Here is a 21871-nt window from a genome sequence, read left to right on the forward strand (position 1 = left end):
GTCCTCACAGATATTGTTCAGATCAGCCAAAGCACAGGATTTCCTGGAAGAATAATTCCTTGAGTTTTTTTAAGGTGTGTTTATGCTGTACACTAAGCTTGGGCTTTGATTCAGGTCTGAGCCCCAACTCCTCTTCCATCCATACACAAATCGATCTGACTCGTGCCAGCAAGCATTCAAGTCCTAGGACCCTGCTAGGAGGGTGGATCAGACCCCCACTTCTGCTATGACTTGCATCCAAGCCCTGTCATTTTGCAGTGTGGACACAGGTCAGCTACAGACCCAAAGGTCTTCGTAGCGCAATATGGATGCGTTAGCACAACTGTGAGACCCCCGGGTCCAGCAATTGTAAACCCAGCTTTGCAATGCAGTGTGGATGCTCAAACATGGGCTTGGAAACACCGAGTTCCCAAGCCCAGGTACCACAGACCTGGGCTGAGTGTGTGGTGTAGATGTTTCTTTAGGGGGTTGAAGAGAGTGCCCACAGAATGGCTACACTGAAAAATCTCTTGACCCAGGGACCCTGCAGCTTTAGTTTCTGCTCTGGGAGAATGCTTGATATTACCAGCTGGATGCTTCTCCTCCTTTTCACATTTTCTCTCCTTACCACATCCACTCATTAGGTAACCTCTACTAAGTTTCAAAAGGTCTTCACTTGGCTCAAACATTCTCTCCTGTTCCCATAACAGGGTTGAGGTCATCCCAAAGATTCTCTTCTCCACTCATCCCAAATTGACAGGGTCAGAAAAACATGAAGAGTGTCTGCCAACTTCATGCAGTATTATGGTTGTCACACTACTACCTTAGTACCTCTCAAACCTTCACAGCTGTTTAAGCTTTTCTGATCCATTTGTAGAAAGGAACAGAATATTACTACATCTCTTAGCTAAGATTTCTAAAAGCTTCATGCTGAGCTTTAACATTAACGTACCTTTATGTCATCTCTGTTAGGTAAGTATCCCCATTTTATAAATGAGAAAACTGAGGCACAGAACAGTTAAGTTACCTTCCTAAAATCAGACAGGAATAAAATCCAGGGATGAAATCCTGCCCCCACTAAAGTCAGTGAGAGTTTTGACACCGAGTTCAATGAGGCCAAGATGTCACCAAGGTCTCCTGACTTTCTGTCCTGTGCATTGAACCATAAGTAAATCCTTCCTTCCAACTAAGAGCTGGCAGCTGCAGCCTGTGCTGCATTGGGAATCACTGCTATGTCTGGCTCCTGCTTAATAAAATGTTTAGAGCGAAGAGCAGCTAACAAGTCATTCTTCTCCTGAGCCAAAACTCCTAGGTAATCTGTGGTTACAAAGAGTAATTACTTCACATTTGGGGACAATTTATACCTTCAAATCAGCGGCACTGCTATGGGTACCCGCATGGCCCCATAGTAGCCAACATTTTTATGGCTGACTTAGAACAACACTTCCTCAGCTCTTGTCCCCTAATACCCCTCCTCTACTTGCGCTACACTGATGACAACTTCATCATCTGGACCCATGGAAAAGAAGCCCATTGAGGAATTCCACCATGATTTCAACAATTTCCATCCCAACATCAACCTCAGCCTGGACCAGTCCACACAAGAGATCCACTTCTTGGACACTATGGTGCTAATAAGCGATGGTCACATAAACACCACCCTATACCGGAAGCCTACTAACCGCTATGCCTACCTGCATGCCTCCAGCTTTCATCCAGACCACACCACATGATCCATTGTCTACAGCCAAGCTCTACGAAACAACCGCATTTGCTCCAACCCCTCAGACAGAGACAAACACCTACAAGATCTCTATCAAGCGTTCTTACAACTACAATACCCACCTGCTGAAGTGAAGAAACAGATTGACAGAGCCAGAAAAGTACCCAGAAGTTACCTACTACAGGACAGGCCCAACAAAGAAAATAACAGAACGCCACTAGCCATCACCTTCAGTCCCCAACTAAAACCTCTCCAACGCATCATCAAGGATCTACAACCTATCCTGAAGGACGACCCATCACTCTCACAGATCTTAGGAGACAGGCCAGTCCTTGCTTACAGACAGCCCCCCAACCTGAAGCAAATACTCACCAGCAACCACACACCACACAACAGAACCACTAACCCAGGAACCTGTCCTTGCAACAAAGCCCGTTGCCAACTGTGTCCACATATCTATTCAGGGGACACCATCATAGGGCCTAATCACATCAGCCACAATATCAGAGGCTCATTCACTGCACATCTACCAATGTGATCTATGCCATCATGTGCCAGCAATGCCCCTCTGCCATGTACATTGGTCAAACTGGACAGTCTCTACATAAAAGAATTAATGGACACAAATCAGACGTCAAGAATTATAACATTCAAAAACCAGTCGGAGAACACTTCAATCTCTTTGGTCACTCGATTACAGACCTAAAAGTGGCAATTCTTCAACAAAAAAACTTCAAAAACAGAATCCCAAAGAGAGACTGCCGAATTGGAATTAATTTGTAAACTGGATACAATTAACTTAGGCTTGAATAAAGACTGGGAGTGGATGGGTCATTACACAAACTAAAACTATTTCCCCCCCCCACTGTTCCTCACATGTTCTTGTCAACTGCTGGAAATGGCCCACCTTGATTATCACTACAAAAGGTCCCCCCACACACACACTCTCCTGCTGGTAATAGCTCACCTTACCTGATCATTCTCCTTACAGTGTGTGCGGTAACACCCATTGTTTCATGTTCTCTGTGTATATAAATCTCCCCACTGTATTTTCCACTGAATGCATCCGATGAAGTGAGCTGTAGCTCACGAAAGCTTATGCTCAAATAAATTTGTTAGTCTCTAAGGTGCCGCAAGTCCTCCTTTTCTTTTTAAAAAGTTATTAGTTACTACAAGAAATCTTACAGATGCTGTGAACAGCTCAGAACCAAGTATCTTATATGAAGGAAATTTGTTTTTTATTTAGTTAACCAACATGATGGGAACTTAAGTGAAGAGAAAAAGGAGACATCTCTATATAATACAATATAATATAAATGCATCCATAGCCATTTCTGAAAAAAAGTGTATAGTTCACTTTGGAGTTTTGAATTCCACTATCAACTTTGTTTGAGGCATTTATAACTTTGTCATTTTAATTTGCTTGACGCTGAAATTTGCCATTCAGGGCCCCACTCCAAATACATTTTTGTTATTTCCTCCCTTCCCCACCCAACATTTCATTTAAATTGGTTTGGCCAGTTCTTTGTAGGGTTGTCAACTTTCTATTTTCTGAAAACAGGGCACTACAGCACGTCCCCTTTTGACTGGACTTCCCAGCCGAAAACCGGACACCTGGCAACCTTTGTTCTTTGTCTTATGCTTACACACACACACACACACACCCCTACCCAACAAACAAAATGAAATTTTACAGGTACCTAAGGCATGTTTTGACAAAATGCAGTAACTGATTTTTCAAGATACACAGTAGCACATACAGCATATCAGAGGGCAGGATCAAGTGTTTATTCATTAGTTTTGATTAGTGACACTGGGTATTTTGGAGAGAGAAATTAATTGACAGAATTATTTAAAGTTTCAAAAAAAGATCATGCATTTAAAGTAACTACTTTTCATGTGTGGGTTCCTACATGATAATAACGTATACTGTACTGTGCAAAAACTAAAATAGCACACATTGTCCTGACACACTGTGTCACACAGCTCTAGAATGATATGCATTCTGTTAGGGTCTGACCTTGTATCACTAAAGTCTGAGAGCACAGTTAGGTCCTTCATGCAGAATATTCTTATAAGTCAAAATTAATCAACTCAGTGTTAATGTCATTATTATAATATACTTATATCTTGCTGTGCCTTGCTGTGCTGTGCCTAGAGTGAAACACAGATGGTAGGTTACATGATGCATTGTTCTCATATCTTTTCAAATAATTAGATAAGTTATAAAGTAAGTGGCAGCTTGAACTCTGTGCTTGGGAAAAATGAAGTGTTCATTAAATTGTACCAACATGAATAAAGACCTAAAAACTATAACTAATGAGGCAATTCTATTCTCTGACAAACATGTGAATGTCTGCACTATGCATAACTGGTCAAGCTAATTACAGTGGTTTACTTTTGTCTGCTGGTTTGCAAATGATATTAGGTTTTCGAATTTTGGGTACATTCATGTTCAGACTGAATTATGTCACCAACCTTATCCAAAAACAACAGTACTGCTTTTTGCTGGTTCTCTTCATCTGCATTTAGTTTGTGTCTCCCAATGGAAGCAATCAGTTGTGTCTCTTGTTCTAGAAGTGCACAGAGGGCTGCCTTTCTTTCTGCTCCAGCGAGAGTGCTGTTAATGCGCTCAATCTCCTCCTGCCTCCATGCTATATTCATTAAAAAAAATGGATTTTAAAAACTTCTAAAAGTTTACCAGCTGGACATTTTTGCTTTCACATTCTGTCAATATGTATTTATTTTTCAATGTTTAATGCCAAACTTTCAGTTTCCTAACAAATGACTTGTACATTTTTAAGTTTGTTATGCATATTTTTCATACAAATTAGACAGCACAGAGATGGATCAAATTATGATACAGATATGCTATGTACATTCATTTCCCCAGAGCTGCCATCTTGTGCTCCACAATCTAAAATGTTATTGAGAAAAGATCCCTAGGCCTTACAGTTGTAAAGAAAATCTTCAAAACATGAATCAAGTGTAACTGAAAAAATGTATTCTCCCTGAGTTTGCAGAGAGCCTGAAACAATAGTTCTAAAAAGTGTGAACAGTTCCAGTTCATTTCAATGAGGTATTAACTCAGACGTCCAATGACAGTTTTAAAACCTATATTAACTCTTTCATTGCTGATCAAAACATATAAGAAATAAAAAAATTTATATTATGAACATCTGCCCAAGTTACTAGAAGTGATATCTCATTTTGGCACCTTTATTGGTTGATGCTTAGAGTCCTACCATTTCTGTCCAATCAAAAAGTCAAGCCCAAGGAACCTAGGGACATCAAATCCGCAGTGAGGTGGAATCAAGCCCAAACAGTCCAGCAGAGTCCATGCATTTATTGGAATCCTTTTGAGAGGAAGCCAAGCCCAAGAAGTCCACCAATGGAGCTCAGCTGCGGACTCATGGTCCTGTTTTGAACATTTACAGAATATACTGTATAGTGAGCAGAGTTCCATTTGTGGGCAAACCTAGGTAAAATACCAATACTTCCTCCTTCTCCCCTCCCCCCAATAGTTTGATCCCTGAACATAGATATTGTGCACCAAAATCATGAGATAAAAGCAATTACAGTATGTAAATCATATCACACAGCTGAGAATCTGGCCTTCTGACTCCTAGAACCACATTATCAAAAAAACTAACAGTGGAAAGCCAGGGAGAAAATTGTTAGAGCAACTGCAGCACTCGAATATACAAGCCAGGCAACTGTACTAACTTGTTTAAATAACTATTACATACATATATAGATCATAGAATCATAGAAATATTGGGCTGGATGTGACCTCAAGAGGGCATCTAGTCCAGTGCTTGGCACCGAGGCAGGACCAAGTAAGGTTAGATCAACCCTGACAGTCAAACCTGTTCTTAAAAACCTCTAATGATGGGGATTCCCCAATCTCCCTTGAAAGTCTTAATTAATTCCAGTGCTTAATTATCCTTATAATTATAAGGTTTTTCCTAATATCTAACCTAAATCTTCCTTGATGCAGATTAAGCAGCATATACCCAGTGGACATGGAAAACAATCAATCCTTAATCTCTTTATAACAGCCTTTAACATATACGAAGATTGTTATCAGATTCCCCCTCAAGTCGTCTTCTCTCAAGATTAAAGATGCTCAGGGTTGTTGGTTTTTTCTAATCTTTTCTCATAGGTCAGGTTTTCTAAAGGTTTTATCATTTTTGTTGGTTTTCTATGAACTCTCTCCAATTTGTCCACATTATTCCTAGTGTGGCACCCAGAACTGGACACAACACTCCTGCTCCAGCCTCACCAGTGCCAAGTAAAGTGGGACAATTACCTGTTCTGTCTTTCACACAACACAGCTGTTAATATACCCCAGATTGATATTAGCCTTTTTTTAAAACTACATCATATTGTTGACTCACATTCCATTTGTGATCCACTGTAACTCCCAGATCCTTTTCAGCAGTACTACCACCTATCCAATTATTCCCAATTTTGCATTTGCGCATTTGAGTTTTCTTTCCTAAGTGAAGTACTTTGCACCTGTATTTACTGAATTCCATCTTGTTGATTTCAGACCACTTCTCTAATTTTTCAAGGTTGAGTTGAATTCTAACCCTGACCTCCGAAGTAAAGTAACTCTTCACTTAAAGTCGTCCCGGTTAACGTTGTTTCCTTGTTACATTGCTGATCAAATAGAGAACATGATTGTTTAAAGTTGCACAATGCTCCCTTTTAACATTGTTTGGCAGCCGCCTGCTTTGTCCACTGCTTGCAGAAAGAGCAGCCCGTTGGAGCTAGCTGGTGGGGGCTTGGAACCAGGGTGGACTGGCAGCCCCCCCATCAGCTCCCCGCTCCCCTAAGTTCCCTGTGCGTCAGCCGCCCAGCAAGCTATCAATTGCCGGCAGTTCAACTGTCCATCCCCCCCACTGCCATGTGCTGCTCCTGCCCTCTGCCTTGGAGTTGCTCCCGGGAGCCTCCTGCTTGCTGTGCGGGGATGGTGATGGAAGAGAGGGGTGATAATGTCAGGGTGTCCCCCTCCCCTCTGCTCCTGCCTCCCGCTTATCCCCATCTCCATAGAGTGGGGCGGGGGGGAACACAACTAGCAACAGCTGCTGTCTCAACTTGCTGATTTACTTAAAAAGGCAGTGTACTTAGAGTGGGGTCAGTGTACTTAAAGGGGCAATGCACATCTCTCTCTCTCTCTCACACACACACACACACACACACACACACACAGGGTGTGTGTCTCTGTCTGCCATGCTGTCTCCCCTCCCTCCATTTGTGCTGCCTTGTAGAGTGTGAGGCTACATTAACAACAATGTGTTAACCCTTGTGGGCTCAGCCGAGTGCCAGTTCATCATTTAGCAATAAGGCATTCCCTGAGAAATATCCCACCCTCTGACTCCACCACCTCAACCAAGCTTCACAGTCATCATTGCTGTGTACAGTATTAAATTGTTTGTTGAAAACTTATACTGTCATGTGTGTCTGTGCCAAAAGCCTTACTAAAATTAAGATATATCAAGTTTACAGTTTCCCTGCATCCACTAAGCCAGTAACCCTGTCAAAGAAGGAAATTAGGTTGCTTTGGCATGATTTGTTCTTGATAAATGCAGGATGGCTATTGCTTATAACCCTATTATCCTCTAGGTCCTTACAAATTGATTGTTAATAATTTGTTCCAGTATCTTTCCCAATATTGAAGTTAGGCAGGCTGGTGTATATTCCCTGGGTCCTTTTGGTTCCTCTTTTTAAACACAGATACTAAGTTTGCCCTTCTCCTCTTCTCTGGGATCTCAACTGTTCTCCAAGAGCTCTCAAAGATAATTGCTTATGGTTCCAAGACTGCTTCAGATAGTTCCTTAAAAGTAGTTTAGGATGAATTTCATCAGGCCCTAAATATTCTTTAACCTGTTCTTTCCCTATTCTGGCTTGTGTTCCTTACCCCTTATTGTTAGTATTAATTGTGTTAAATATGTGGTCATAGTTAAACTTTTTAGTGAAGACTGAAGCAAAATAGGCATTAATAACCTCAAACTTCTTGATGTTATCCATTATTAGCTCTCCTTTCCTGCTAAGTAGTGGGCCTACACTTTCCTTTGCCTTTTTGTTGCTCCTAATATATTTATCGAACCTCTTCTTATTGTCTTGTATGTCCCATGCTAGGTGTAATATGCACATGCACATCTATCTTGGCTTGTTTTGTACTGCCCATTACCACAGTGTATAAATGCTGATAGATAGATATATGCACATACACTTATGAACTTCTTTCTGTTCCTAACAATATCAAAATGTTTTAAAATGAGATAGTGATTTTTCTTTATGTATTATATAATCAACCTGAAATTTTCTTTGTGAGATTTTTTATTTTTTTGGAAAGTTAAGAATTATCTGCATACATAAAACCTTTCTTAAAATATTATTCCAAAACAGTCACACAACAAAGCATACATGTCAAGAAAACAGTATATAATGTATACTTAATGGGGGGAGGGTAGGAAATCTAACATAATACCCTATCCCAGAAAAAAGCTGCACAAAGAAAAGGTTTATTCACTTCTTATCTCCAGCACCTTATGCTTTTTCATTTTAGAATATTTTAACTCATTTCCTTAAGGCTCCTTTTGCTATGGTTTTAATGCTAGGCTGCCTGACAAATTCACAGTATCCCAAGGTACTTCTAAGAGCAATCATTTTAGTCAACAATAGCATTGCATAGCCCAAAGCTTCATATACCACAAGGAGGCAGGAATTTAAAAGACAAAACTAATAAATATAGTAAGCAAGGTTGTGTTTAAGAGACTAAAAGGTGTTTAGATACAGCTATTGGAATTGTCTAGATTCACTTATTGAATTCAGGCAACCAGTTTAAAAATGCACCTTATAGTGCAATTGCTTTACAGGTATTGAGAAATCTCCAGTCTTTAACTATTTCCATGTACTCATTTTACATTTTAATAATAAAATTGCCTTTCTAAAATATTATATATATTATATAAACTAGAGCTTGTTTACTATTCATGCTAAAGAAAAAGAAAAAGAAAAGAGAGACTGACAACAATTCTAGCCAGTTCTGGCTGACCCTGTCACAAACCACCCCTGTTGTGATCCCTGGCAATGCCCTTCACAGATCTTTAGAGGCCAGTAATCTCATTCTATTACTGTCACAGTGATTTAGCTTGTATAGTCTGTTGACACTGTAAGAATGTGAAAGTACTTCTAGCTGCAGGTAGAAAAAAAAGTGGTTCCTAGAATCACTAAGCTCTGTTATAATGAGGTGACTGTACAGAGAAGCACCTAGTTAAACAAACAAACAAACAACAAAAGCAAACAGTCATTTATATAATGACTGATTTTTTTCCAACATCTGTAATGAAATTTTCTTTTACATTGTTTGTACTGGCACAAACTTCTTGTGTTTCCTAGATACTACATTCCTCAACTTGCACAGCTCAGGATTTTATTTATGAACCAGATGGTATTTTAACTAAACAAAAGAAACACTTATATAACCACAAGTTTCAAATAAAAAAATAGAAAGACTAATTCAGGATTTCAAGTCCATCTTTGCTGGTTCTATCTCAGATAAGCCTCTTCAAAGAAAACCAAGTGGACTGGGTCACATTGTTAATTATGAAACAGGTTTTAAAATAAATGCTATGGGGCTCCAGATTCCAAACATAAGCACTAACAGTAAATGGCCAAGCTTTTCAAAATGACTTGTGATTTTGGAGTCCTCAATTTTTGGGTACCCAACCTGTCACACATCTTTCAGGAGCCTGATTTAAGAAAGTGCTGCACACTCACACTCTGAAAATCAGGCCACTTGAACGTGTCTCATATTGGGTGCCCAAAAACACCTACAATCACTAGTCATTTTTGAAAATTGTGGCCAATAACATCAATACTACTTAGCACTTGAACAGCAGTTTAGCCTTTTAGACGCTTGAAGTTTGGCAGAATCAGAACAGATGCAAGTAGAACTCAAGAGTTTTTAGCTCCCTATCTTGAATTCAGTTCACTAGACAATGCTGTCCCCATCACCACTTGAGCCACAGAAGTAATGTTATCAGAGGCTACCAACAGACCACAACAGTCTTATTCAATGTGAGAAATTTTAGAGGAATTCCTGTAGTTTCATTTTATGACAACATTTGCACAAGGCCAGTTTTTAAGATATTGTTTTTCTTCAGAAAGGTATGCTCTGATATTCTCTGTGTAATATTTGTATGTTCAGGTCATTCTCCTGTTGCTGTTATAGCAGGTATCCCTTTGCAGCACCTCCTTCGTGTTATTGCAAGGGAAAGTTATAAAGGTCTTGCTATACTAGAAGACACGATTCATTTCAGTGAGGGATAAGTGTGACGTTGCACCCCATAATGCTTTATAGAAATATGCTTATGAGTGTAAATATGACATAACTGGAATATGTTTTATGCTAGATATGCCATGTAACATATCTTTGCAAAGGTTATGTTCTTCTGCATGTATTCATCCTATTCATATGCATGTATCATTTTTATTTCTGAAGTTATGAGCGTTGGCTATCTGTTGTATTTAAAGTGTTTGCTGTAGAAACCACCTAGGGCAGATTTGGTCAACATAGTGTGAAGGGGTTATTCAAGTAATTGAGAATACTTGGTTAACAATGGACCTTAATAGATGTCAATCCACATCTGAGCTTTCCTGGGAACATCCTGTAGAAAACTGAGTCATGCATGAACATGTGACTTGCCCATGTGACTCCAAAACTCCATTTTGTAGCTGGATTCTACACAGGGGGAGACAGGGGTTTCCACCCACAAGAGAGAGACTATATATACTCCTGGGAAAACCCCTTCATTTGGTCTTCAGCTGGCTCAAGAGATAGCCTCTCCACCCCAAGGAGATGCCTGAAAGAAACTGAAACAAAAGACATTAACTACAGGGGTGTGAGTGATTGCTGGACCCAGACTAGAAGGAGGCTAGTCTGTCAAAGAAGCTTACTGGAACATCTCTGAGGGTGAGATTTACCTGCATTTAGTTTCCTACTGTATTAGGCACAGATTTGCGTGTTTTATTTTATTTTGCGTGGTAATTCACTTTGTTCTGTCTGTTATTACTTGGAACCACTTAAATCCTACTTTTTGTATTTAATAAAATCACTTTGTATGTATTAATTAACCCAGAGTATGTATTAATACCTGCGGGGGGGGAAGGGGGGAAACAGCTGTGCATATCTCTCTATCAGTGTTATAGAGGGTGAACAATTTATGAGTTTACCCTGTATAAGCTTTATACAGGGTAAACTCATAATTTATTTAGGGTTTGGACCCCACGGAGAGTTGAGTATCTGAGTGCCGGAGACAGGAGCACTTCTTAAGCTGTTTTCAGTTAAGCCTTCAGCTTGTGGGGGAGGTGGTTCAGACTTGGATCTGTGTTTGCAGCAGGCAAGCATGTCTGGCTCAAACAAGGCAAGGTACTGAAGTTCCAAGTTGGCAGGGAAAACAAGCTCAGAGGTAGTCTAGGTACATTAGGTGGCAGTCCCAAAGGGGTTTCTGTGATCCAACCCGTCACAATAAGACTCAGAAGACTCACATGCAGGACACTAACAAGTTCAGTAAATGGTCAGAGGGAAATAAAAGAGGAGAGAAGAAGAAAATTAAGATTAAAAGGACATCAGAGGATGAGAAGGGATTAAGGACATGTGTATGTTGTCCTTTGAGTTTTGGCTAAAATATTACAAACCTCTGTGGCAGTTTAGATGGTTAAAATTCTGAACTATGGACATTAAATCTGCATTTTGTATGGATTTATTTTCAGCTATTTAAGTGCATCACAGTTATGTTAATCTTATTGCATTTCAAGCAAACAAACAAAAAAACATTCCAGTTCCTCCAACTGAAGTCAGCAACAGAAATGGATGAAGATAACAGTAAATCTATCAGATAAAACAATTATCAGCTGTATTTGGTAACCTGATTACTTCCTAATATGAAACAGAAAATATTTGGCTGCTAGATAGTAATTTACTTTTAAAAGTACTTCATTTTTAAAGTACTTCCATTGCAAACTGAAAAAACATAATGGAAACATTTCCACTGACATCAGGGCTCTGTAAAAGTTTGTTTTCAACAAAACCTACATTTGAGGCCTGAGACAATTTGAAAATGCCTCTAAGAAAAACTTACATTCTAAAGCATGGTAAAGTAGTTCAAAGTCTTCCTTTGTTTTAGGATTCAATCTTCGCTCATGCTCCCTTCTCAATCTTTCTTCCTTCTCTCTTTTTTTCCTTAACTCTTCTTGTGCCTCCCATTCTAAGTGCAACCTTTTTTCTTCTCTTAATTTCTGTACAACATTTATGGCATGCCATCGTCGGAAATATGTCTGTATTACTATTACCTAAATAGAGTATAAAACAGATGAATAATTATCCATTTAAAGTACAATGCCAGAAATTTTGTTTTAAGTAGAAGAGAAATATGTTAGAAATTACAATTTTGTTTAAAATGTACAAAAACTAAATCATGACCTTCATTGTACTCCTACCAAGGTAGATGGTAGTTCTGTTATTGACTTCAGTGAGAGCACAATTGGGCCTAAGTGTACCACTGACTATCTGGCTTCAAGTTATCAAATGTATGCCTGACCTGTGATTATAAAATATGGCTACCTCATGGTCTTACCTCAAATTCCTCCTCAAAACTCTCCTTTGCCATGATGCCTACACAAAACTTGCTAAGGATTAGGCCGCTGGTATGCTGAAACAACTGCCTATTATACTAACCAATACTGTCTCATTGTTCCTTGTACTCCCCCCTGCGTCTGTATCGCTCTGTTGTCTTATACATAGATTGTAAGCTTTAAGGCAGGGACTTTTTGTTCTGTGTTTGTCCAGTGCTCCTTCTTATTAGACCATGGTGCCTCCATGGATCAACTTGTGGAGTCATGTATACTTATGCCTACAATTTGCCTAACTAAAGAAATTTTATGAGAAACCTATGAGGAAATTAAAACATTTTTAGACAAACTTCTATACATAGCAGTTGGGATGTCACTCATTCTGAGTCTTCAAATGAAATTTCTTAAGATGTGCAGTAACTAATGATGATCTCACTGTTGTTAAAATACAACGCTGATAACACTCTAAATTAGCGGATACATGCTTTTTCCCTACCCCACTGACAATCATAAAAACAAAATTTAAAGATTAAAAGGCATTTTTGCCATTCATCTTTAAACACTAATCCCATCATATCTATAATGTGTTGCTTTACATATAAATGGATAAGAACTTACTGCATCAAGTCTATGTTTATGATATTCTTCTGCTGTAAAATACGTTCTTGGTTCTATTAGCTTGTCAGTCATGTTTGACACATAGAGGCCAATTTTAGTCATCTGTGTGGAGGTTGTATTTCTAGTCTGTTGGCGCTTATTTTTCTCCACAACGGTCTGGAACAAAAATATAATTTATATTAAAATATGACATTATAAAAACCTATACTGAGGATTTTTGTATTTTTTCCAATTAAAATAAAAGTCAGCTACTTAAAATCATGCAAGTTAATCTTATTAACTATTTGTTTTTAAGTTAAACTGCTTATTTTGATATTTATTTCCAATTTATGCTCAATTATTTCTCCAATCAGCTTAATTTCTGGCAACAATGTCAATATTCTATTCTGCTTAGCAGAAAATGTTCTAAATGAAAGACTGTTAAAAGATTACCTGTGTCTCTCTGCAAAATAGTTTAATTCCCTTGTCACGTCGTTTTTTGGGTATCGTTTGTGATCCTGCATTATGAAATTCCACACCTGTTACACTATGCTTAAATCCACCCAGAAATGGTTTACGATAGGTAGGCCTTTCAATCTCTACTGCTACATCTTGGAATGTGTCAGAATCTGTTCAGATATTACAATCATTAGATACAATTGTATACTATTCTGTAAGTAATCTGATTATTATTTGACACAAATATTAATATTAATGCATATCTGAAAAACATTGACCTGTTTGCACTCTCACAGTTATGACATCAGGCATGTTATAGTCCTGCTGCAATTTAATTGCTTTGATTGGGTACTGTTCTGGATCAAGAGAGAACATCTCAATTTGGATAGTTCCATGAGGCCTAACTCCAATATCCATTAGAGTTTCACTATCCTCAATTAGCCTCCCTAAAAAAAAAAAAAAATTAACCATGTAAGGTGTTCTTCTGTAATAAATGAGGATACAGTTAAGAATTTTCCTCAGGAAGAAATAAAAACTACAGATGATGTTAGTGAAACATATAAAAGAATAATCATGGTGTTTTGAGACAGTTTGCCGCTGAATTTAGGGAAAGACTGTGGTACTTCTGCCCCAAAATATGTCCCATGTAGATTGTCACCATCAAGCAAAGAGAAAAAAATCATTCATATTCACTTTCTAGAAAAAAAGGCAGAGCAATTAAAGTATTTACTTATCTTATTTGTTAACATTAAATACATATAAAATTCTAGCTTTTACATTTAGTTACTCTTTGCCCTCCTTGAGGATTTAATGTATTAGTAAAAACTCAGCTGAATGGTATTAATACATTTTAGTTTTAATATGAAAACTAAAAATAAAATGTTTGGGTTACACAGATAGCCAAACATGACAGCACCTCTATTCTAAAACATACGGAGAATGCCCTCAGCTCCAGTCCCCTGATAATTAAAATTTGGTGGCTAGATTCACCAGTTGAAAAGGTAAAATCAGATGTATCTTCCTACTGTATTTTCCACTGCATGCATCTGATGAAGTGGGTTTTAGTCCACGAAAGCTTATGCTCAAATAAATTTGTTAGTCTCTAAGGTGCCACAAGTGCTCCTTGTTCCTTTTGCTGACACAGACTAACATGGCTACCACTCCAAAAGCAGATGGACTTAAGCACTTTTGGGACTTAAGCACTTTTGAATATTTTACCCATAAGCAATAAATTTTCATGTTTCTTGTGACTTTGGCCACTCAATTTAAGTCACTTTCCAGGGTATGTGCTCAGCACTTTCTGAAAGGTGTCCCCAGTTGGGAAGCCAACAACTGGGACACACAAACTAACTAGTCGCTTTTGAAAATCTTTGACATATTATTTTTTATTTAATAGTTCTATTTACAAACTTGCTAATGTGTGTGCAGAACTGCTGTGTGCACATAAAGAAACTGGCCAGAAAGCTGAAATACACTGGATATTCTGCTGCAGACCTCTGGTTTAAACACCAACTCAGATTAATACAATCTGCCATTAACTTTAATGAAACATTTCAAATAAATATTTCTTTAATGGAAAGATGTTACTAAAATACATGAAGTTGAGCCCTGGGTCTGTTAGAGGATTTCCATTGGTTTTGACAAGGTGTTTTAATGCCACTGTAACAGGTTTGAAAAGCCTAGCCTGCTGATTCCATTGTCGCCCAGCATGGAGCAACTCTGTGCCACTTTTTGGTCACCTCTGCTCCTGCAGATCCTCCAAGAAAAAAGAAAAGGAAAAAAAAAAAGGAAGAAAGAAAACTGACTCAAGCAGAAAGTTTTGAGAAACAGATGCCAGGAAAACCACCTACTCTGTGTCATTTCCCCAAAGGAAAAAATTAAGGATAGTAATTTTCCAGAGCAGCCTCTACCACTTGGATCTTACTCATTTTCTAATTCCCATAACCACAAAACACCAACTGTTTCCTTTCCAGTCCTACCTAGCACTCTGCTACTAAATCAGATATGCTCTAAGATTTCACTTACTCTAAGTTTTCTGAAGTAGAAAAAAAAAGGGTATGGAACTTTTCAAGTTTGGTGTCAGCCCGGAGAGAATACTTTTGTGAAATGTTTAAGGAAAATAACTGGAGTATAATAATAAAAAACATGTTTTCATCATTAGAAAAATATTAAGGTTTTGTTTGGTTCACCAACAAAAAACTTTTGAAGTGTGGTTCTCCTGTGAGGAGTTGATGTAAAAATACAACTTCTTATTCAATGGACCTGCTCCCTGTGTGTATTAGGAGATATATCTACTGACTGAAAGACACGTTTACAGCTTTTTGTCATGCAGAGACAAAACACCTAAGTGAGTTCAGCTGGATCCTATTCCTTCAGGGGTAAAATCATTCTTGGGGTAATTCCACTGATGTCAATGATCTGACACCAGGCCTCTTAAATTTACTATATGGTATATGCCAGAAATATGTTTCTACTAAGAACACTAAATAAGGTCTTGATCCTGCATGATCAGACTACTTTACTTATGTATGTTATACCAATAAAATAAAAACCAGCAGCATCTTATTAAAGGGGAAAAGGCAAAATACCATTGTGAATACTAAAATACACAAAATACTATTGTGAATACAGAAAGAATCATAGTAAGCAGTTAGTTATAGCTATAACATTCCATTCAATCTCATATTTATTCACACATTCATTCATACAAACACACACACACTGGTTCTGCAAGGTTGTTATCACAGTTACCAGCCTTAGAGTTGCTCATGCTAAGCCACTGCCCAGGTGGCCTGGACACGAGGAGGGAGCAGGGCCTTGTCAGATGCACATCTGATGCTCCTGGAAGTTGGTTTGCAGAATCAGACCCCAAAGTTCTCACTTTCTAGAGTCCATTTTTATAGGAATTTCTTCCTATGCCAGTCTATGGGAATTGCTTCATCATGCTGTTGCTGAATCAATCAGCAGATAGCACATTCCTGATAGCTCCGTGCTGCCAGATGTTATCTTGTTCTTTGGTTCTCCCATTCTTGAGGCTGTTGGGTGGATTCCAGTCTGCCCTCCGGGGGTCCTCTGGTTATGTCCACTTGACGCCTTCTTCAGCCGATGGACACTGGATTCTCAGGCTGGCACCTCCCTGATCATTCAGTTATTATCCACACCAAGCATCCATCCTCTATCTCTATTTTAACCACAATTGTTAATACAACAAAAGGGCAGGGAGTCTCTGGGCGCTGTTTCTGTTGTTACAGAGTATTGTTTTGAGTCTCTCTCTGTGTGAATTGCTCTGAGAACAGACTCTGTCTTAGAATGTACTAACGCAATTAGCAGCTTGCAAGTTTCACACATAGAGGGAGAGAAACAGTATCAAAAACCAAGAGACTTCTTAATTAGTACTACCCTGGAATTTAAACTATGAGGAATCAAACTCATTTGTGATTTTAATACAGAACTTCTTTAATGTGATCCAACATGTGGAGCCCCACAGAACTCTGCCTTTGATGATCCAATTGCAGGATTGGGGCCTAACCATTTATTATTTTTAATAGGGCTGAAGAACAAAGGAAGTTTTTAATATATCCTTGATACATACCTTGAAATACGACCTGTAAGACATCTGATGGTACTTTTAGCTGTGATGCAAAGCATTGCTTGAGCTTCCTTACAGTTTGACCAATGTTAAAAGCCATTGTGATCATCTGGATCTCAGGAACCAACATGATTTTAACTGAGGAAAATAAACAGAGATGCCAATTCCTGTTACATTAATTGAAAGGATTATAAATATCCTTTTATTTAGATTGAAAAACTGAATCTCAGCTCTTGCAATATGCATAAGGCACTTTTCTTTCCTCCATCCAAATATGCTTCCTGTGCATAATAGTGTACATTTTATTTCTATATATAAGAAATACATTTATATTATAAATATTATATTTAAAATTTACACCAAAATTATGAAATGTAAACAAATCAGAATGTAAAACATACCAATGGCAGCACTACTGTGTGAATTTGCATGCCAATATGACAGAACTGCTCAGCTTATTTGTGGTTCTCAATGAAGAGAACATTCTAAACAGAGAAATAGGGATCAATATATAAAACACTTTTAGTTTATTCTACACTTTGCTCCCAGGTTAGTAGTAAAATATTACTTTAATCTGTTTGTTTGGTGTTCCAGCAGGTGGATACGGTGGAACACAATTTTTATTAATATAATATGGTTTAAAGTTGATTTTTACATCCAAAATACCAAATATTGGCTGGAGTCCATGTTGCCTCAATAAGGTGATGAGAAAAAGCCAAGAATCAATCCATTGGCAAGTTGTGAATAAATATGGTAACATAGCTTTTGTAAAAAGATGTCAGTAACAGCCAATTTTTACGTGCGGCAAATTTTATACCTGTTGCTGTTGCATTTGTCATCACTTCTGCCAATGATATCTCAGATTCCAAAGCCTCCCGTTGCTTCCTACCTAAGTTGTATATTTCAGCTGCTAACAACTTAGCAAATGTTTCTGTAGTAATTTGAGAAATTTCTTCAGTTAATGGAGCAGTTGGCTCAGATACACCCTGTTCACCTTTTCCAAGCAATTCTTCTTGATTACCCACAGCAAGATCATTTTCCTGTTCAAGAGCCAGTTCCTGCCCTTCTACACTTGTCTGCTCTTGTTCTTCAAGAGCTGGTTCCTGCCCGCGAACCTCTGGAGCGGGTTCCTGCTCCGGTTCCTGTCCACGAGCCTCTGGGGCAGGTTCCAGCTCCAGTTCCTGCCCGCGAGCCTCTGGAGCAGGTTCCTGCTCCTTTTGTAGTCCATCCTCATTTGATTGTGATGCATCTGTCCTTGCTTTCAGAAGAACCGATGTCTCTGCAGTGCTAATGTGATCAGTCTCTGTATCGTCTTCTGCTTGTGGCTTTATTTGTGTGTGCTCTATCATTTGCTTTTCAGTGTCTGATGCTTCAGTTCTATCTACTTCACTGTAGCTATCCACCACCTCCTTTGGATCAGCCATTTTCCTGAAATTTAAGATTACCTATTTTTAAGATTGCTGCATGAATAAGCATAATAATTCACAAACTTTTTTGTTTATTTTAGAATTGCATAGTGGTGCCTATCCCCAAGCATATGGGTACTTTAAATTACCAAACACACTTAACCATATCTATCACTATACTGCCTATTTAATAGTGGCTTGGATCTTTGGTTCATAAAGAAAAGCATTACCAATCCTTGCAACGGTGGGCTCAAGACCTTCCCAATTATTTTCACTAACTGTAGGTAAGGCCGCGAGTCTGTCATGGAGGTCACGGATTCCGTGACTTTCTGTGACCTCCGTGACTTCTGCCGTGGCTAGTACTGGCTCAGGAGCTGCCCGAGCTAGGCAGCCCCTGGGCCAGCAGCAGCAGTGTGGATGTGTGGGAGGGGACTGGGGCAAGGGGGTGTGCATATCTCAGGGTGGGGGGCTCCCACTGGGATGGCCCTGCAGTTCCTAGGTGGTGGAGGGGCTGGAGTGGGGAGGCTCCACACTGCTTGCTGCCTGCAGGCCCCATCCCCGCAGCTCCCATTGGCTGCGGTTCCCAGCCAATGGGAGTTGCACTTGTGCCCCTCCGCCACCTAGGAGCTTCAGGGACGCAGAGCCCAGTAGGGAGCCCCTACCAGCCCTCCCCTCCCAACACCAGCTGGGGTCCCGGGCCATGCGTCACGGCCCAGCTCCCCCCTCCCCAGCACCAGCATGCCACAGCCTGGCCCTCCCCCCCAGCAGGGTCCCGGGCCACCTCCCCCAACACCATCCCCCACCGAGCACCCATGTCCTCCTGTCCAAGTTTTAGTCACAGGAATTTTTAGTAAAAAATTTTGTTTATTGCCCATGACCTGTCCATTACTTTTACTAAAAACACCCGTGACTAAAATGTAGCCTTAACCATAGGGCACAATAGAATCATAGGACTGGAAGAGGCCTCAAAAGGTCATCTATTCCAGTCCTCATGGTAGGACTAAGTATTATTTAGACAAACGGTGGGCAAACTTTTTGGTCTGAGGGCCACATCGGGGTATGGAAATTGTATGACGGGCCATGAATTCTCATGAAATTGGGGGTAGGGGTGCGGCAGGGGTGAGGGCAGAAATGAGGAGTTCAGGGTGAGGGAGGGGGCTCTGTGTTGGGATGCAGGGGGGGTGAGGGCTCTGGGGTGGGGCTGGGGAAGAGGAGTTTGGAGTGCAGGACGGTGCTCTGGGCTGGGATCGAGGGGTTCGGAGGGCGGGAGGGGGATCAGGGCTATGGCATGAGATTGGGATGGGGGGGGCGGGCTCAGCGATGCAGGCTCTGGGCAGAGCTTTCCGCAAGCAGCTCCCAGAAGCATGTCCCCCCTCTGGCTCCAAGGCATGGCCAGGCAGCTCTGCACGTTGCTCCGTCTGCAGGTGCCACCCCTGCAGCTCTTATTGGCCAAGAACCGTACTACAGCCAATGGGGCGGGGCAGTGTGCAGAGCGGAGCTCCCTGGCTGTCCCTACACATAGGAGCCAGAGCGGGGCCATGATGCTGCTTCCGGGAGCCTTATGGAGCGGCCCCCGATCCTGCTCCCCGGCTGGAGTGCCGGAGCAACACAAGCCTCAGACCCCACTCCCCAGCGGGAGCTCGAGGGCTGTCTTAAAACGGCTGGCAGGCTGTAGTTTGTCCACCCCGATCTAAACCATTCTTGACAGGTGTTTGTCTAACCTGCTATTAAAAATCTCTGAAGATGGAGATTCCACAACCTTCCTAGGCAATTTATCCTAGTGCTTAACCACCCTGACAGTTAGAAAGTTTTTCCTAATGTCCAACCTAAACCTCCCTTGCTGCAATTTAAGCCCATTGCTTCTTGTCCGATCCTCAGAGATTAAGAACAATTCTTCTCTTTCCTCCCTGTAACAACCTTTAATGTACTTGAAAACTGTTATAATGTCCCCTCTCAGTCTTCTCTTTTCCAGACTAAACAACCCCAATTTTTTCAATCTTCCCTCACAGGTCATGTTTTCTAGACCTTTAATCATCTTCTCAGGACTTTCTCCAATTTGTCCACATCCTTCCTGAAACGTGGCACCCAGAACTGGACACAATGCTTCAACTGAGGCCTAATTAGTGTGGGATAGAGCGTAGCCTAGCCATTAGTTGGTAAAAATTTTCCCCCCCATGCAATTAAGACCTCACTGAGCAAATTTCACTAGAAATGGTAGCTGCTTATAATTTCCTTCTCTGCTACTCAACCCACGATGTGGGCCAAGTGAACCTGAATCCAATCTATTTTCATAGCAAAATAGGTAGAAAACATGCTATGGTAAGAGAGACAATGGAACTAATGCAAGCTGGAATCACCCTTTTGAAGAGTGTTCAGTCAGGGAGACCTTGCTAGTGGGCCGAAGGCAAAGGAACATCTTGTCTGCGTCTGTTACAAGCACAGCACAGGAAGGAGCGCAAATTGACTTTCCCACCGGCACTGCTCTAGCCTTACTATCAGCCTCAGTGGATCTGTAGGGGTGTGCCGGGCTCCTACTGTGGAACCTGATGACATTTTGATACAGTGTCATGGTACCTTGAGGCTGGATGGGCAGTCACTGTACTGTCATGAAACAGGATGCCAATGCACCACCCTGTTGCCTCTTCCCCCTCTCCCTTGCCATCATGCAGCTGAGATTGCCTCACCAAGCCCCTCACATGGTTTTATTCGGGCATTGGGACTGTGGGTCGTGACCCCATTACACTGTCCTAGGTCAGTAGCTGATGAAGTACAGCCCCCCCAAAATGCACCAAAGGGCCTCCAGCTCCCAGAATGCACCGCAGGCCCCGAAGCCCACTCTACAAATACAGGTACAGCCGTTAGACTCTAGCTCCCTGCATGCACTGCGCCGCTCCGCCACCTTAGCCCCCGCCGCGGGAACGCCGCACGGCATGCTGGGAGCCGTAGGCGCCAGCCTCCCGCTTTTGTACGAGTACCGCTTGCCGCTGCGGCTCCCCGCCTCTACGCCGGCTACCTGCGCCGCGTGATTCCCTCACCCGGGACTGGTTTATACCCCGGGTCGAGGCCCCTTTACCTCAGCCCCAAAGCTTCAGGGCCGCCTCCCGGACAAATCGCTTCTCGCCCCCAGCAGTCTTGAGCGCCAGTCGGTTGTCGTTGTAGCCATGACAACCTCGAATTTCACACGGTCTCGCGAGATCTAGGGCGGAGGGGAAGGAAATGACAGGCGGGGGGAGGGGAGTGGGTGCAGGCGAGAGCGGGCACTGCAGAGCAGAGCTGGCTCTCCGGGCTGGATGTGGTTTGACGCCAGCTCGCGCTGCTCAGGGGGGTGCTGCGTCGGAGACAAAGGCCTGTAGCTGGTGTGGTCGCTCCAGTCCAGGCTCTGCGCCAGCACCGCCGTTGCTTAAGCACCTCGTCACTGACAAAGGGGAGAACACGGGCCTGCGAAACCGTGGGGGCTCGCTCCTGCAGCCCAGC

General features: G+C 41.1%; 1 protein-coding gene across 5 annotated transcripts in view; it reads right to left on the reverse strand.

Annotated features, from left to right (window-relative positions):
- The window catches only part of IQUB (IQ motif and ubiquitin domain containing), a 54910-nt gene extending 33296 nt beyond the window's left edge, over positions 1-21614 (reverse strand). For 4 of the 5 annotated variants that reach the window (XM_048836913.2, XM_048836911.2, XM_048836912.2 and 1 more), the window contains exons 1-8: positions 21471-21614; positions 17809-18419; positions 16995-17129; positions 13681-13848; positions 13397-13572; positions 12965-13120; positions 11857-12067; positions 4181-4356 (exon numbers count right to left, since the gene is read on the reverse strand). In XM_048836913.2, the coding sequence (XP_048692870.1) occupies positions 4181-4356; positions 11857-12067; positions 12965-13120; positions 13397-13572; positions 13681-13848; positions 16995-17129; positions 17809-18415 (1629 nt within the window). In that variant the 5' untranslated portion in view covers positions 18416-18419; positions 21471-21614. The remainder of the gene's footprint in view (positions 1-4180; positions 4357-11856; positions 12068-12964; positions 13121-13396; positions 13573-13680; positions 13849-16994; positions 17130-17808; positions 18420-21470) is intronic. The other variant, XM_048836909.2, reaches the window with a different exon arrangement.
- Positions 21615-21871: the final 257 nt, after the last annotated feature.

This window comes from Caretta caretta, chromosome 1, assembly GCF_965140235.1.
Source record: "Caretta caretta isolate rCarCar2 chromosome 1, rCarCar1.hap1, whole genome shotgun sequence".
NCBI classification, from domain to species: domain Eukaryota; kingdom Metazoa; phylum Chordata; order Testudines; family Cheloniidae; genus Caretta; species Caretta caretta.